At 34.9% G+C, this 15783-nt stretch overlaps 2 protein-coding genes across 3 annotated transcripts in view; one reads left to right on the top strand and one right to left on the bottom strand.

The window, feature by feature from the left end:
* Window positions 1-13083, top strand: part of CCPG1 (cell cycle progression 1) — a 21559-nt gene extending 8476 nt beyond the window's left edge. Inside the window, exons 5-9 of one of the 2 annotated variants that reach the window (XM_009706381.1) lie at window positions 3879-4133; window positions 5004-5015; window positions 7710-7831; window positions 8886-10288; window positions 12289-13083. In XM_009706381.1, the coding sequence (XP_009704683.1) occupies window positions 3879-4133; window positions 5004-5015; window positions 7710-7831; window positions 8886-10288; window positions 12289-12469 (1973 nt within the window). In that variant the 3' untranslated portion in view covers window positions 12470-13083. The remainder of the gene's footprint in view (window positions 1-3878; window positions 4134-5003; window positions 5016-7709; window positions 7832-8885; window positions 10289-12288) is intronic. The other variant, XM_009706382.1, reaches the window with a different exon arrangement.
* A 183-nt stretch (window positions 13084-13266) lies between these two features.
* Window positions 13267-15783, bottom strand: part of PIGB (phosphatidylinositol glycan anchor biosynthesis, class B) — a gene marked incomplete at its 5' end in the record, with an annotated part of 8921 nt that continues 6404 nt past the window's right edge. Inside the window, 3 exons of the mRNA XM_009706383.1 lie at window positions 13267-13512; window positions 14096-14276; window positions 15030-15240. Coding sequence (XP_009704685.1) covers window positions 13381-13512; window positions 14096-14276; window positions 15030-15240 — 524 coding nt within the window. The remainder of the gene's footprint in view (window positions 13513-14095; window positions 14277-15029; window positions 15241-15783) is intronic.

Here is a 15783-nt window from a genome sequence, read left to right as displayed (position 1 = left end):
GGGGTGTGGGAATTGTTGGGGCTTTTGTAGAGTTGGCATAAATAACTAGCAACTGGGAGACAATTGATTTTTGAGGCCATGAGGACTTATAGTAGCATGACTACAAAAAGTTTTTGCTCACCTTCATAGCTATGTAGAATATATATATTTTATAAAGATATTGCTAGTACTTGGCAGAAATATGCAACGCATGACGTTCAGGAGGAAGGATATGAATATTTGGCCGATTAAAACCGAACAAAACCCCAGCAAACCCAAACAAAAAAACTTACTGTTGTGTTACTCTTCTCTAGTTCTCTAGCCTTCCTTCTTCATTCTGTTTTGCTGCTTATTTGTAATATTTTCTGTTCTCTTTATTCTCTGTAACACTTTTGTGTTACTGATTTTTACCTTTCAAAGTAAGTTTGTAACAAGAGCAGGATTTTTCTTAAAATACTGTTTTGTCTTAGAAGTAGAATAAAGCATCGTTAAATGTTCACGTATCTGTATAGTATCCATAGGAATCAGAAAATGACAACGTAGCATTTGATTATGACCAATGATGATTCATAACAAAGCTGTTGCCTTCTTTAAGTCTTCTGGATTGCTTGACTTAATTTAAAATTAAAAATTTAGTTGACTTTCTTTTTTCTTTTAGGGATGAGTTCTAAAAATGCTTTTTTTTCCCCACATGTTTTTGTACACAAAAGTCAGTTGGCTGGAGAAGCTGAGGAAGATTCCTGATTGTGTAAGGGGATGGGGAAATGAGGTGAAAGAGCATGTGTCTCGCAGTCTTCCTTTCCAAGGTGGTGTGATTAAATTTGATCAGCTTGTGTAAAGCTGATTGCTTATGGCTTGCATGGAGTGTTCTTAAAAATATCAGTAGCAAAATCTGACTTGATCTTATAGTAGTGATATTCCAAACAGATGCTGAAAGCCAGTCCTCACTGAAGAGTTTGGCTAAGCTCTCAGTGTTCTACTTACTTTTTTGAAAAATGTTGAACTTACATGTAAATTTGGAATGGGCATCAGTAAGCTTTGTAATATATTTTACTATGTATGCTTGACAGTTTAAATGAATGTTTTTTGTTGGATTCCAAATCTGTATGTGACTGGCAAAAAGAATTTATTCCTTCTAACTTAAGCTGATTTCAGCATGGTCTTTAGTGCTGTGCATTTAATTGACCAAGTATTCTAGAAAATGTCTGGAGTACTTTTGCATTTATTTTTAAATGCCAAAGTTTTAGCAGTCAAAATTTTCATGCCACTTCTTGGCAATGGAAATCTTTGCCTTCCACTTCCTGTTGAGTTTTCTATTGTGTTGGAAAAGGATGAGCTTCAGATTTTCCTAATGTAGATACTAAAATGTTCTACAAGGATTTTCTGCTACTTTTACTTGCAAACCAATTTCTTTTTAGGCTGTCTTCACCATGCAAATGGAAATGTTTTAATATTGCTTCATGAATGAAGTTAACTAGCAGAAGTGCTCGTATAGTGAAGTAAACTGCATCTAGGCTTTAGTCATCTCTGTGCAGAAACATCAAAGAAAATCACATTCTTAACTGACGTTACTCCATCTGGTTTCTAGTGAAGATCTGACGGTTTGAAATCATAGCAGAAGCTAGAATTTTGAACTGCTATTGTGGTCACACCTTGTTTCATTTATACTCCTTTTCATCCTGTGAGTTTTAGAGTACAGCTTGGTAGCGAATTCTTACAGCAGCTATAAGGCAGTGTCATTCTTGCCTGAAAGTGTAATGCTGTTGGCAACTTGCCAGTGAGTGCTTATAAATGGCTCTAAGGGTCTTACAGCTTTTTCTCTTTGCTTTCTGATTGTCTTTTTTTTTTTTTTTTTTTTTTCACTTACCTATTCTTTGCTGCCCAGTGTATATCAAAGAATTTCCCATTTGGCTAGAAGCAGCTTGTTCCTTAACCACTGTTGTATTACATATGTGTGATCTTCTTTGGTTGTTGAAAAAAAACCTAAAAAAACCCAAATAAGCAATAATAACACCTGTCTTAGTAAGTATGTGTATAATCCTTTATAATGTCTGACCTCTGCATTCTAGTAAAAATATCTCTCTTCTGACTAATTTCTGAATGCTTGTCTTTATTGTCCAGGATTGAGGAAGTATGCATCTGCTTAAATGACTGATTATAAAATAACGTCCTTTTCTGCCAAGCTATGTAAATTTATTTAAGAATCTGCATGTCAAGTAGCTGTTTAAGTGATTTTTCTTTATTAATATATCTGCTTGGTCAGTCTGGTTTGACTAATTGACTAAAATGGATTTTTTTAGTAAGAGGGGAAGTTATCTTTCATTATCTGATATGTTGCTTGTCCATAGAGTCAGAAATTAGACATTTATTCCAGATACTAATTGGCAATCTTTTCTGGGGTTGATGCAATCACTTCTATTAAGTTGGAATTTATTTTAAGTGAAGAATCTTAATTGGTATTGCTTTTTATAGATAGTGGTTAGCACTGCTTGGCATTCTTGTCTGTTCAGTGATGTATGCATGGCTTTGCTCAAACAAATGATTTCCAGTTGTGAAATGTTCAAGGACAGTATAGCTGTATTTATATTTTTACATTTGAGTGATGGATTTGAGATAGGAGAATGAACAACCATATTTCTAGACAGGGCATTAGCATTGTGTAATTGCAGGTATCAAATTTAGTGTCCAAGCAGGAGCACTTTGTCATGTGCTGGAGGCGTCATTGATCACATTGAATCTATTTCAGGCATTGGAATTAGGTACATGAACATAGATACTTGAAAGCTTCTTTTTCACCCTGCTACTGCTTCCCCTTGATATTTGCCTTACACTTGAAAATGATGCTTTCAAAGGAGGGAGATTATATAATCCAGTATATAAGTAATGATTATTTAAAATTATTTACAGTACATGCAGCAAACATTTCTGCCACCAATAGCAACAAGCGATTACAGCTCGATTGTTATTTTCCCAGTTAGAATATATGGCTTTTGGGCCATAGGAACGTGAACATACAAATGGTATCACAAATACCATTTTACAAAAATACTATAAAAGATATTTTTATGGTTAGAATTTGTTCTTATCTCAAGTCTTCGCTGATTCAATCTTGCAAAACATCAGTCAGGTAATAGAAGCGTTTTGGATTCAGAGTGTTAGGGAGGGACAAAACCAGAAGCACCTGAGTGGTTCTTTTCCTGTGCAGTAGTGGTTGAAAATAGCTTCTGTGAAAGGTGGGTAAAGATCTGAATTGGTAGTATACGGTAGATATGAAAAGTAAAGAAAATTAAATATTTAAATAAACTTGAAATGCAAAGCTTTGGATATTTATAATACCTACATTGATGGAACTTTAATGGAATTTTGTCTGCAGCTGCATGTAGATCACACAATGAAGTTTTTTTGAAATAATGTAATAAAACCATGTCTGTGTTTTTGGAAGCTTTCTTTTAGCAAGCCTTTATGTTGTTCTCTTCTTATTAAATAGTTCAGTCTCAATATCTGTAAGAGAGGAAAAACTGAATTCTTAACCTTTCTACTTCACAAGAATTTGTAGAGGTGGTACATGTAGATGCTTTAAGAGGCAAGATTATCTGAAAGAAACACTTTTTAGTGAGTGAATGATAAGGTATGGGGAAGTGCCGTACAGTTTTCTGAAGACGATTTCTTGATTCTCTATCTTTTCCTTTTAAAAAATGAATTTTTAACTTTGGAGTTCAACTATTCCTTGCATAGTATCCAGCATAAACTATTACATTGAGAATTTTTATTTTGTTTTATTAATGTTCTCTAAGATGAATGCCAATTATATTTTACATAAATATGATGGATTTTGGTACTCATTGATTTTTAAAGCAACAATTAATGCATTTTAAAGACTGTTCTATGTTGGTTTTCAGTTTTTTCCTCTCAGGCTAGCAATGGTGAATCAAGTAGTGATGAAACTAGTAATCAGTGCAGTCCCACAGTACGAAAACGTCGGGCTAAGAAGAGGCTGATCTCTAGCTCCGAGGTTGAGGGTGGGTCACCGGCTGAACCAGAGTCTGAACCTCCCAGAGCAGAGCAGCACAAACGCCAGTTCAGTAGTGGCCTTAACAGATGCATCATATTAGCTTTGGTGATTGCAATCAGCATGGGCTTTGGACACTTCTATGGTGAGTTTATAGAAAACATAATACAGAGAATCAACATCTTGCATTACAACTACCATTTTATTGTGCCTCTGATTTATTTTTTTTTTTTTGTTCTCCACTAACAATCTAAACCTAAAAATGAGAAAAAGCAACTGCTAATGTATGGATAATACAGGGAGGCCCTTCAGCGGTGCAGTTGTGTTTAGTACACACTACATTAATTTTAAAGTAAATGAAAGAAATTAATTTTTTGTTGCCCTTCCAGATAGAAATTTCTTGTTGTTCTCATAATGTACTGTGTACCCTTCATTTTTCACATCTTTTCTTTTGAAATAAATTTGTGGTAGTGCTTACCATTCCTAACAGCATTCAGAGTGTTATTTCAGGCTTTTGTCTTATATGTACTCCTCTGGTAAATGTAAGAGCAAGGCATGTTTTTTACAGGAGTTCATAGTATCAATGTTTTTCTCTGTCTGTGGAGAAAAATACGCTGTAGTTGTCCTTGCAATTCCAGAGTGGTTTCAGGGATCCAGGATAGCAGCAATTTTTCTGTGTTCAGTGCATTGCCTAAATTTAAGCAGATTGTTACTACATTTAACAAAACAGCAGAACTCATTGCAGATCTAAATCTATGTAGTGCAATCCTGATCTTCTCAGATACATGTATTATGATAAAAATTATAGAGGGCATTTATTTTTAATAGTAATTTTTCCTGAGTAGTTTTAGTTTTATATGAAAATGTGCCTTCATAAGAAGACTTGTGATTCAGTTTGAGACTGGGAATATGATTTTGATTGGATTTGATCTTGATTGTTAGGGGTCTAAATTTTGATGTATGTTTTGAGATGTATACTGATTTTCACTTGACCCTGGTATTGTTTTGTTCTTAGGTAAACCTGAAGGTAAGAGTCATGAATGATGTATTGTGGATGCTGTGCTTGCATTCAGATTTACTTTTTAAATTATGTGTATGTGTATGCACACATCCATATATGTATGCATACTTATATTTACAAAAAAAACAATCAAGTCTTAAGAATTACTAGTGTATGCAGGATCATAGGGATGACTAATCCAGTCATGTGAAATACTTTTTATTTAGTAGCTGCAGCTAGTAGGAGCTGGTGTAAAAACTGATTGATGTACATTGGCATGCTAGAAGCAGAGAGGAGCACAATGACTAGACCAGTCTTTGATAGTGCTTTGTGGTGGTAACTTGAGGTTTCAGTTCTGTTAATCATTTTACTGTGTTCAAATTGGGGTTAATGATAAATACTATCCTTTTGAAGAACCGTGAGATCTATGGATGAAAAATACATTTTGGAAATGTACTCAGTGTCATATCTTTATCTTTATTAAGGGATTCACTTCGACTTTTTCATTCATTGAATCTGTACTTCTAAATAAAAATTGTCATCACTGATGACAGTGATGAGAGCATTCTCAGCAGAAAGAATGCAACTCTGTTGCTTTAGTTTTTCTTCTTCAAGTGAAAGTTCTTCATGGTTATGTGATAACTAATCTTTCTACCACTAGAAAGGGAATCAAACCCTGCTTTCCAGCTTCCTGCTTTTTGTTGTTTGGTTTTTTTTTTTTTTTTTCTTTTTTATACACAGACTTGCAGAGAAATACATCTTACTAGAGGACTACTGTGTATTTTTGTGATTCAGCTTGGAATGAATGTTTTCCACAGTAGTCTTTTAATGCTAAGCTAATTGTTGTGTAAGAGGATTGGAAAGGGTTACTTTTTTTGAAATTATTTTTGGATCAGTATCAGGATAGTGTTTTCCCTTTAGCTAGAGCTCCAGGACCCCTTTAATACTTTTAAAGATGTAGAAGGCAACTAGGTTTAGGTTTTAATCAATAACTGTATCCTAATCAGTATTAAACTGAATTAGTTGGCTTTATGATGCTCTAGGAAGGAGATCTGAAAGAGGGCAAGCTTTCCAGGAAAATAGGTAACTGGAAAAGCTAAAGTTAGGAATCGCTTGCCAGAAGAACATTCTTATGGACATTCAGATATTTAATTTTTTTTTTCTTTTAACCAGAATCTGCAAAAGGGAATACTGCTGTAATGCTAGGGATTTGGATAGATTACTTAAAGAATCTGAAGGATATTGTGACTCAGAATACCAGCTGGAAACACAAACCAATTACTGAAGAATGGCACCTCATTACATGCATTTTCAGAGTCTTTACTACCCTTTCTGTGTTGCTAAATGTCATTTTTGCTTACTGTATCTAAATTATGATTCTTGAGAAGGACAGAAACAGAGTTTTAATTGTTTTTCTGTAATTCAAGTTCCTCTTAACATGAACCCTTTACACTAAATAATGACTTTTCAGATGCAGTCTTTGGATTCTCAGGATCAATGGACTTCTTCAAAAGTATCTATAAAACATAAATATGAAAAACAAGTTTACTGTCAGTATACTTAAATTCACTTATGCGAGGATCTGTGCTTCCCATAAGTGTTTATTAGGACTCTGCAAACTTAAAATCATTATTGTAAAAACAATCCTTTCCCTTAGCTGAATTGAACTATTGAGTTTCAACTTGGTTTAATAGAGCACTGTCTGGTTTTAAGTTCATGCTTGACAATGCATTAAATAGAAATTAAAGGAGCACAAAAAAATTCCTCAGTGTAGTAGTATTTATAGAATTTCTTCTGTTTAATAATACATCTATCTCCCTTGCCTTTAAATACAGAAGTAGAACTCTGCATATGCTGCATTGGTTTTGAAAGAAATACCTAAAACTTGCTGTTGCCATCTGCTATAGAGTCAATTCAAGAGAATCTTAAAAGCAAAGAAATAAAAACTACATCAGTGTTAGGATTTACAGAACATGTCTATAGGTAGGGAAGTATCAGTAAAGAAGTCTTACTTGATGGCGAAAAAATTGGTGGCTAGTACAATGAAGACATTTTTTGGGGAAAAAATAGTGTGTCTCAGCCTTTATCTGACAGTGCAAAGACAGGATACTTGCTTACTCTTCAGCCTTCACTCATGGATAAGAATGACAAGATAGGGCTTGCAAATACTTGCTGCTTTGTGAGCAGTGTGTAATAGTTGTGTTCCTGCGTAAAAGTTTAAATACTGCACTAATATCCTCTTATTCATGTAACTTTACTTAACAGTGAAAGTTGTAGTTCTGAAATGGATAATGCATGGACTAATGATCTCCCTTTTATCCTGGTTAGCTTGCATGTTACTAAAAAAATTACAAAGTCACACATACCCTTTTCTGCATAACTTTTGTTGTTTTATATCTAACTTATTTCTATGTAGTGTTCCAAAATTCCTTCATTTGTTAACATCAAAGACAGTGTAATAGTGAATTTTTGGATCTGTCTGTGAAATTGTTCATCATTGGAAGAAACAGAATAGGTATGTACCAGTCTGGTCTTATAATCTTTATTTTGTTACAGCTAAACAGTTACTAGTAAGTACTGGGCAGAAATTGCAAGGTAAGAACGCTTTTGAATTTGCAGAGAAAATAAAAATTATGTTTAGGTTCGTCTGTTCCTCTGACTACTTAATGTAAGTCAGACTATCAAAAGAAAGTTTTTTTTTTTTTTTTTTTGTCTTTGTAGGTACAATACAGATCCAGAAACGTCAGCAGCTGGTGACAAAGACACGTGAATTAAAAGATATGAAAGATGACCTTTACCAGTGCCAACAAGAGCAAGGAGATAAAGTGCATCATAAAGTGGGGGTAGGTATGAGTTTAGCTTGAAATCATTGGGTTATTCTGTCATTGTGTGAATTTACACGAAGTGAAATTTATCACACAAATCCATTACATTTTTCTTCTTTAGTAAGTTCTTTCTGACAATGTCACATTTTCTTTCCCCCAAATTCTTGTATTTTGATCAAAGTTGTTACTGGAATGTGTTTAAACATACTGGTTTTTATGTATGTAGTCTAGGAGTTATCTGGACACAGAGACTGTCTCTTTCCTGTGACATAATGCCAGGTTGTCATTAATGAAGACAGCTGAAGTAGAACATGCTGGTAAAAACCTATTATAGGTTGAACCTACAGGTTTTATGAATTTGCTTTCTAAATTGTTAATTGTTATTAATTTTCAAAATACTTAATCTGTACTTTTAGGTTTTTACTGTTAGATCATTCAGAGAGAAGATGAGGGAGTGCTTTGTGTGTGCATGTCTTTTTTTTTAAGTTTTCTTTTATATTGCTGATAGCAGTATTTATACATAATTCAGCATGTTTAGTCCTAGAGTTTGTCAAGGATGCCAAGAGACTGGGGAGATCCTTTTGTGTTAGGATATAGTTACATGAACACATATTTTCAGCAACAAATTGGGTTCAAAATCAATTCCTGAATTTCTTCCCCAACTGTTGAGTGCCCGTGCTTCTGCTAACATATTTGGTTTTGTAGTATGTAAACCCAATTTGCTGAACATAAATCAACAGCAAACCTGCAGATTTTCATTTCCTTTTAAGATTACAATTCAAGTACCCAGTTTACTATCTTTCAGCTCGTTAAACCTATGCAAGTGAGGGGTGATGACCTCTGGTTGGAAGGGGGAGCCTCTCACATGGTCTTTGTTGCCAAGAAAGTGTTTGTGTGTGTATCTGAGATAAACAAACCAGCTCTATTTTTGCATCTTGCTGCAACATGTGTCACTGCATCCAAAATGACAAGTAAACTCTGTCTGGGCTACCTTGGTCTTTCACCTTTCTAGCTGAAATTGTAACAATTCTAATTGTAGTAATTTTGCTGGTTTTCTTTTTGTTTGTATTAGTCACTCAAGGGAGATATTGCCACATGTTTGACCTCTACTGAGGTGGAGAAGAAATCCTTTGAATCTCAAAAAAAAAGTCTTGCTGCAGAAAATCAGCACTTAAGAGAATCTCTAGAGAAGGAGGAAAAAGCTTTGGCCTCACTTCAGGAGGAATTAAGGAAGCTAAGACAACAAATTAGAAACTTAGAAGATAAAGGGACTAGCACGGAGTCTATTGTAATGGAAAATCAGAAACTAAGGGAACATTTGGAAGAGGAAAAGCAGAGAAACCACAACTTTCTTAGGCAAAAGGAAACACTCTTTGCAGAGGCACAGATGTTAAGGAGAGAACTGGACAAAGAACGTCATGTTACAGAAGCTCTAAAAAAAGAACTGGAACAGTTAAGTTCTCGTCAAACACCTGACAATGCTAATGATGATGATACATTAAGAGAAAATCAAGAAATAGAAACTCTGCGAGGAAGGCTAGTAGAACTAGAAAAAAAGCTAAACTTTGAGCAACAACGCTCTGATTTATGGGAGAAGCTGTATGTTGAAGCAAAAGACCAAACTGAAAAACAAGAAACGAATGAAAAGGGACAAAAGAAAGGTGCTAAAGGGCAAAGTAAGACTAAAAAGAAATCAAAGGAATCATTTTTTGGTTCGGTTAAAGAAACTTTTGATGCTATGAAAAATTCCACAAAAGAATTTGTAAGACACCATAAAGAAAAGATTAAACAAGCCAAAGAAGCAGTGAAAGAAAACCTGAAAAAATTCTCTGATTCTGTAAAGTCTACATTCAGACACTTCAAAGATACCACAAAAAACATCTTTGATGAAAAGAAGAAGTCAAATGATAGAAGACATGAGGCAAACAAGAAAGCTCGAACTTTTTACCGAGAACATAACTCTTATGAGAATCTGAAGCACATGCATTACAGAGGACCTAACATGCCAAAAGAATTCAAAGATGGAAGAAGACATCAGTTCACAACATTTGAAAAAGATACAGATTCACAGAGATGTCTTGGTGATCCTTTGTGTAATAGAAAACATCAGTTTGTCCTAAAGGGCTGCTCTGGTATTTTTGAATGTGCTCATCAAGAATTCATTAGTCTCTTTAACAGAGTATCAGATCCTATCAGAGTGGATGAATTTAATCGGCTAATGAAAAAGTATTTGCAACAAGTTGTACGTAACTTTCATCACTGGAGAGAACTAGAAAATTTCATCAATAAGTTTTTTCATAATGGGGTATTTATACATGACCAGATGTTGTTCACTGATTTTGTTAATGATGTCAAGGATTACCTGGAAGATATGAAGGAATACCAAAATAAGAACGAAAAGGTTTTTGATGATTTGGACAAATACATCTACAGATACTACTTTCATTATGATAATTCACCCCAATATGGACCCAGGTTTGTTCCCAAGTTTCCTGAACTTGTTAACACAATGAATTAGCCTTTGTAAAGACTAGTGTCCTTGTTCTAATAGGTGATCTTCTAGTGTGTATGTATATGTCTATATATATTTATATATACACGCTAGAAGACTTTCTGAAGGACTCAAGGGAAATACTAGACTGTGTTATGTAAAGTGGATCTGTAGTACCTTATATATAAATTTTATGTGTGTGATGTTAGTTTGGTAGGCACTGCAGATCCTGTAGGATGTTTGGCAAACACTGCAGATCCATTGTACATAGTACAATCTAGTATTTCTACTGAGTTCTTTAGAAAACTGTTTAACTGCAAGTAGGATTACTTTAGACTGAACAGCTATGGTTGGCTGTCTGATGGAATAAATAACTATCTCAGAAGAAGCATTAATTAGGATTTCCTTGTTGTCCTTCTCTGAATGAGGAGGGTTTTGGATGTATTTGAACAGTCTCAAGATCCTTTCTGGCAGGTGTATTCCCTGCTGGCTTTTCAGGAATTTTATTATTCTCTTGTAGCTTAGTATAATACTGAGTTAGTCTGTATGCCCAGAGCAGAGCTACTCAAATGGCAGGCTTTAGTTCGGATACTAACCTTAACTGAATTCTACAGACTTGCTTACAAAGGTCTTTAGCGTGAATTGTTTCTACGTTACTTTTCTGTATCTAATGGTGTTCTCAGGGCTTCTACAGTGCAGTTGTGGCGTGCTGCCTGGCTGGCCCAATGGAGCTAGAGATGGTGGACTTTTCTACTGCATAGACTTTGGTGAAAGAAAATATAAGCAAGCAGCCTTAATATATTGTGTGGAACTTGCTCTTTCTGTTACACTTACATATATATTTTATGTGGCTTTTAATATCATTGCTGTTAGAAAATTGACTATATAGTCTCTTGTGCTAATGATTATTCTCATGAGGTAAGAAAACGTGATATATTAACTAATTTATAATACACAAGAAGTTTTCCCTGTGCTGGTATACAGTGCAAAGCATATTTAGATCAAGGTGTAGTTCTTCAGTCAGGTTTCTTTTGGACTTGTATTTTTTTTTTAATTATTATTTCATGTGTCTTTTTTTAGGAATTCTGAATACTTAACTATTTTAGGATTACTAAATATTATGTGAGGTAGTACTCTCTCTTATTAAAAGTTGAACTGTGAGAATGATACTCCTATTATCAGCTACCAAGTAGCTTTTTCAATGTGTAGTTTTGACAAACACATGACATAAGTTTTATGGTTTTATTTATAGTTGGAAGTACTTCTTACTAATTTATTATTAACTTTAATTTTTAATGAATTTAAACACTTAATTTTTGAGCACTTTAATTCAGCTTGCAGAAAAACAGAATTTCAAATTCATTTACTGATAGTATTATACAGAAGTTTGTATGATACTGGGGATGAAAATAGCTTAGCAGAAGGCTAGAGATGCTAGTCATGGGATAACAGCATGTAGTATAATGGGACTGTTTACATCAAAAACTGCAACAGGTGAGCAAGTGTTTTGTCAGTGCTCCCTGTCTTTGTATAAACGTATTTATTGTACATGAAAACCTCTGAAGTGCCCGTGTTTACACAAAGCATGCTTTCCTAAGGGTCTGTAAAGTTTTCATTATTTTTGTAGAGCAGAATGTAATAGAATAACTGAAAAATAGATTGAGCATCGAGCTCGAGCATCACAATAGGGATAATCAAACAGCTCTTTAGCTGGCTTTATTCTGAAAAGAACTTTGGGCAACCAGCTGCAGAGCATTTTTATTTTTAGAAAGGATTTCTTTTAAATATACCATCTTATTGATGATTTAAACAAACAAATAACCCCCCTTTTGCTTACAAGAGAAAGGACTACTTAACACTAATTTTGTTTTCAGTCAACCTCAGCATGTTAAAAGCTGTTCTTGACAATGTAATTGTGTTTCAAAGTGCTTTTAGAGAGATGCTTTTGTAAGAGTAGTAATAAGCTTTTGTTTACTCCTTGCAGTCGACCTAAAAGGCCTTCTTTTACACAAACTGAAAATTCCAGACATGAAAAACAAGCTCAGAAGTACCACCACCGTAATAAAAGAGAAGGTAAATGGCATAAACATGGTCGCAGTAATGGAAGACACATGGCAAATCTTGAAATAGAATTGGGGCAATTACCCTTTGATCCAAAATACTGAGTAATTTATGGTAAAAATAAGATTAGAATTCACATCCTCTCCAGAAACTAATTGTTTTTCAACAAAGCAGCAAGATGCAAGTTTTTTCTCTAAATTTAGATTTTTACACATTTTTGTTAAAAGGCAGAAGTCAGGCTTTCTAATTTGCATATTCTGTACTGTTGCTTTAACTGTTCTTTGGAAGTCATTATAGTTTGGGTGCCAGCACTATTGTTGCAGAAACTAGGCATGCAATGACTTGTGTATGAAAACATATGCTTAATTGCATTCCATTAGTGTAGTTCAAGCTTGAGTCATGCATAATGTACCAATAATTAACTCCAATGTTTGATATACTAACTTCATCTCATCCTTCAAAAAATAGGTCTACGTTATGGTAATGTATTTGTTAGTGTTTTGTAATCTTATACTTGCTTCTTGTCTTTGGGGGTGTGGGGGGTGTGTGTGTCAAAAGCCTGTTGAATTGTAAAGAATTTGCTGTGCTGCATTCTAATCAGCTTGCTGATTTAAGCACTTAATGTCTTGCGTATCTGCATATTGTAGAAGAAAAATAAAGAGACATTGTGAGTAAAAGTCTTTATTTATAAACCAAACCTAGCATAGCTCTACAGTTCTATAAAAATGGTCCAGTCTTGTCTAATTTCTTACTGTTTGAATAGTCATGTGGTAACTTTGGTCTTCCTGATGTTCTCTAGTGTTGTAAGGTAGGTCGACACCCCCACCCTCTCATACTGCTACTGAAGTTGCCTTCAGGAAGAGGTTTATGTGTTTAGGCAGCCAGTGGCTGTCTGGAATCAGACTTACCCGGTTTCAGACTCACTACTCTCTCCTTTCAGCAGTACAAGATCTTATAAGCATAGTACTGCTATGCAAAACTGATCTCATTAGGTCTTAAGTCTAGAAACTGATCTTCAGGTATGACTCATTCCAGTTTTTTTCCTGTAGATGTAGATGTGGCTCCCAACTCGTCCTTGGGGTACATGAGTGTGAAAGACAGTAGCTGTTTTCTCATAGCCCCTTAAAGCTAAAAATGATGATATTTCCTGTAAATGAACATAGATTAGTTTCCACAGTCAGAAAGTGCAGTTGGGAGCATCAGAACTGTGTTCCAAAGTCTTCCGAAAACCATCAGTTCAACTGTCCCCTGGAAGTTTTATCCTTTATTTTAGGAAAGACTGCTAGAAAAAGAGGTACCTATCGCGTTTGATCCTGTCCAGAGTGGATATTCACCAGACACCATTGTTTGAGTACGTGGACTTCATAAAAGAATTGAGGGGAAAAGGTACTCTGCAGGGATTTTTGCCTGTCATGGTTGCTTACTTAAAAGTGTATGGTTCTGGGAACAGACCACACATTTGTTTTAATATGGCTTGAGGAGAATTCCATAAAACATTACTTTATGGCATGTAGAACTTGCACACAGGAGAAGGCATACATGAATGTTACGTATGTATCACGGGAATGGTATCTATACTATATTATGGACTAGAGGGTTCAATTTTAACTTAAGCTATGTTTTAAAAAACTGTGGACAACAACTTTCAAAAATCTTAACTATAACTCTCCCCTAATTTATTTTGTAACTTGACATCAAAACTAGTTTGTTTCATGTTGCAGTTACCATACCTGTTCTAGCACACTGAAGATGATCAAGTGACTGGGTAATAACGTATCGTTGTAAAACTCCTTATTAAGCCAGCCAAGTGGATTAGAGTAAAATACATCTGCTTCATCAATATAGCTCTCATTTCCACTTAGGTCTGGGGGACACTGAAGGAATCTCATTTTTAGAGGACAGTGGACATGACTAGGGAGAAAAACAAAACAAACATTTCAGGATAAAGTGACCAGTATGTAAGATTTGAAAGATACCTCAGTCAAAACCAAAATTGAATAATTAGGCTTTTTCCCCCACAGTAATATTTTCTTCCCGTCTGTACTTCATATGAAAGTGAAAGTAGGACAAGCAGCTTCACCTCTACACTGCTATGACTGTGTTAGGAGTTCACAGAAAGCAGATTTATCTTACAAAAAAACCCCCAAACATCTGTGTAACATCAGTTTCTTAAAAAGGTACTTTTCTGTATCAGCCTCACTGTTTGTATCTGCTTTAATGTTTTGTTTACTTGCCAGGATCTATTGAAACTTTCTGGAGTAGTGGCCTCAGCCATTGTATGTTGTAATTACATTTCTTTACTCTGTAGCAGCAGAAGTAAAGGTAAAATTAATACAGTTTGGCTGTAACAATTAGTCTTTAGTTTTGCTACAAAAGTTACCATAATGAAGCAGTATGACTTACGTTCAGAAGTCCTAAGACTTACTGCCTATCCTCATACAAAGCTATTTTAACAAAAACTGAATAAAGCTTAGATGCTGAATTTTATTCTGTGGTATAAGCATTTGGCTTATTTCCCCTATTCATTCTGTATTAACTGTATGAAAAGGCAAAACTCTTCCTGTATGTTTATCCGTCTCAATTTATTAAGCTTGGAGAGGGGAATCTTAATTTCTGCTGAAGTGTATGGATTTTAAAATAGTACACTGTTAACTATTTTAATACCTGTAAAATGGAGTAGAGTGGCATGGCATCATGATGAAGACAAAAGCTTGTGACTGGTAAGAGTTATTACACAGTTGCTGTATGTGACTCATAACATCAAGAGAGCCTCGTTGGTGAATCAAGCCTGTATACAGGGCTGGGAGTAAGTTTGACAGAAGCAGGAAACCTGCTGCAGATTTCTTCCATGCTTTCAGGTGTTTCAAAGAATATCCTATAGAAACATTTGAGGAAGTTTTAGAGATAAGCAAATACTAACAGTTCCACACAGTATTTTTGAAAGTACCGTAACTTACTGGAAAACCATTACTTGGTTGATAACAATACCTTGCTTTGAGGTATTTTAATACAGTGTTCTTTCAGTCTTTACTCTTTGAATGGAAATGCAAAGGTTAGACTTTGCCCTTATTAACTCTTGGATTTAACAGTGTAAATGTTAAGCCCATACCTGTCTCTTGAAGTACAGAAGTACGATTTCAAAGCCAGCGCTTTGTCTCTTTAGAGCTTGATGTTAATTTCTTGTGGGGAAAAATAGTCCATTCAGTAGTTTGGATGAATGATATGTGGTGACTTACTGATGTGTTCTGATTCATGCATGTCCAAGTAAAGCCAGAATAAATGATAACTACACGTGCTTTGGCACGACTGTGGTATTCTTTTTCTCCAACATGCTGAAAGCTACAGCATTCCCTTATTGGTATTCATTTTTGAGATACTATCCTTGGAAAAGCTTACTCCTCCATCTTTTCCCATCGCC

This window comes from Cariama cristata, unplaced genomic scaffold, assembly GCF_000690535.1.
Source record: "Cariama cristata isolate BGI_N322 unplaced genomic scaffold, ASM69053v1 scaffold538, whole genome shotgun sequence".
Taxonomy (NCBI): domain Eukaryota; kingdom Metazoa; phylum Chordata; class Aves; order Cariamiformes; family Cariamidae; genus Cariama; species Cariama cristata.
This window is presented reverse-complemented; position numbering and strand designations above follow the sequence as displayed.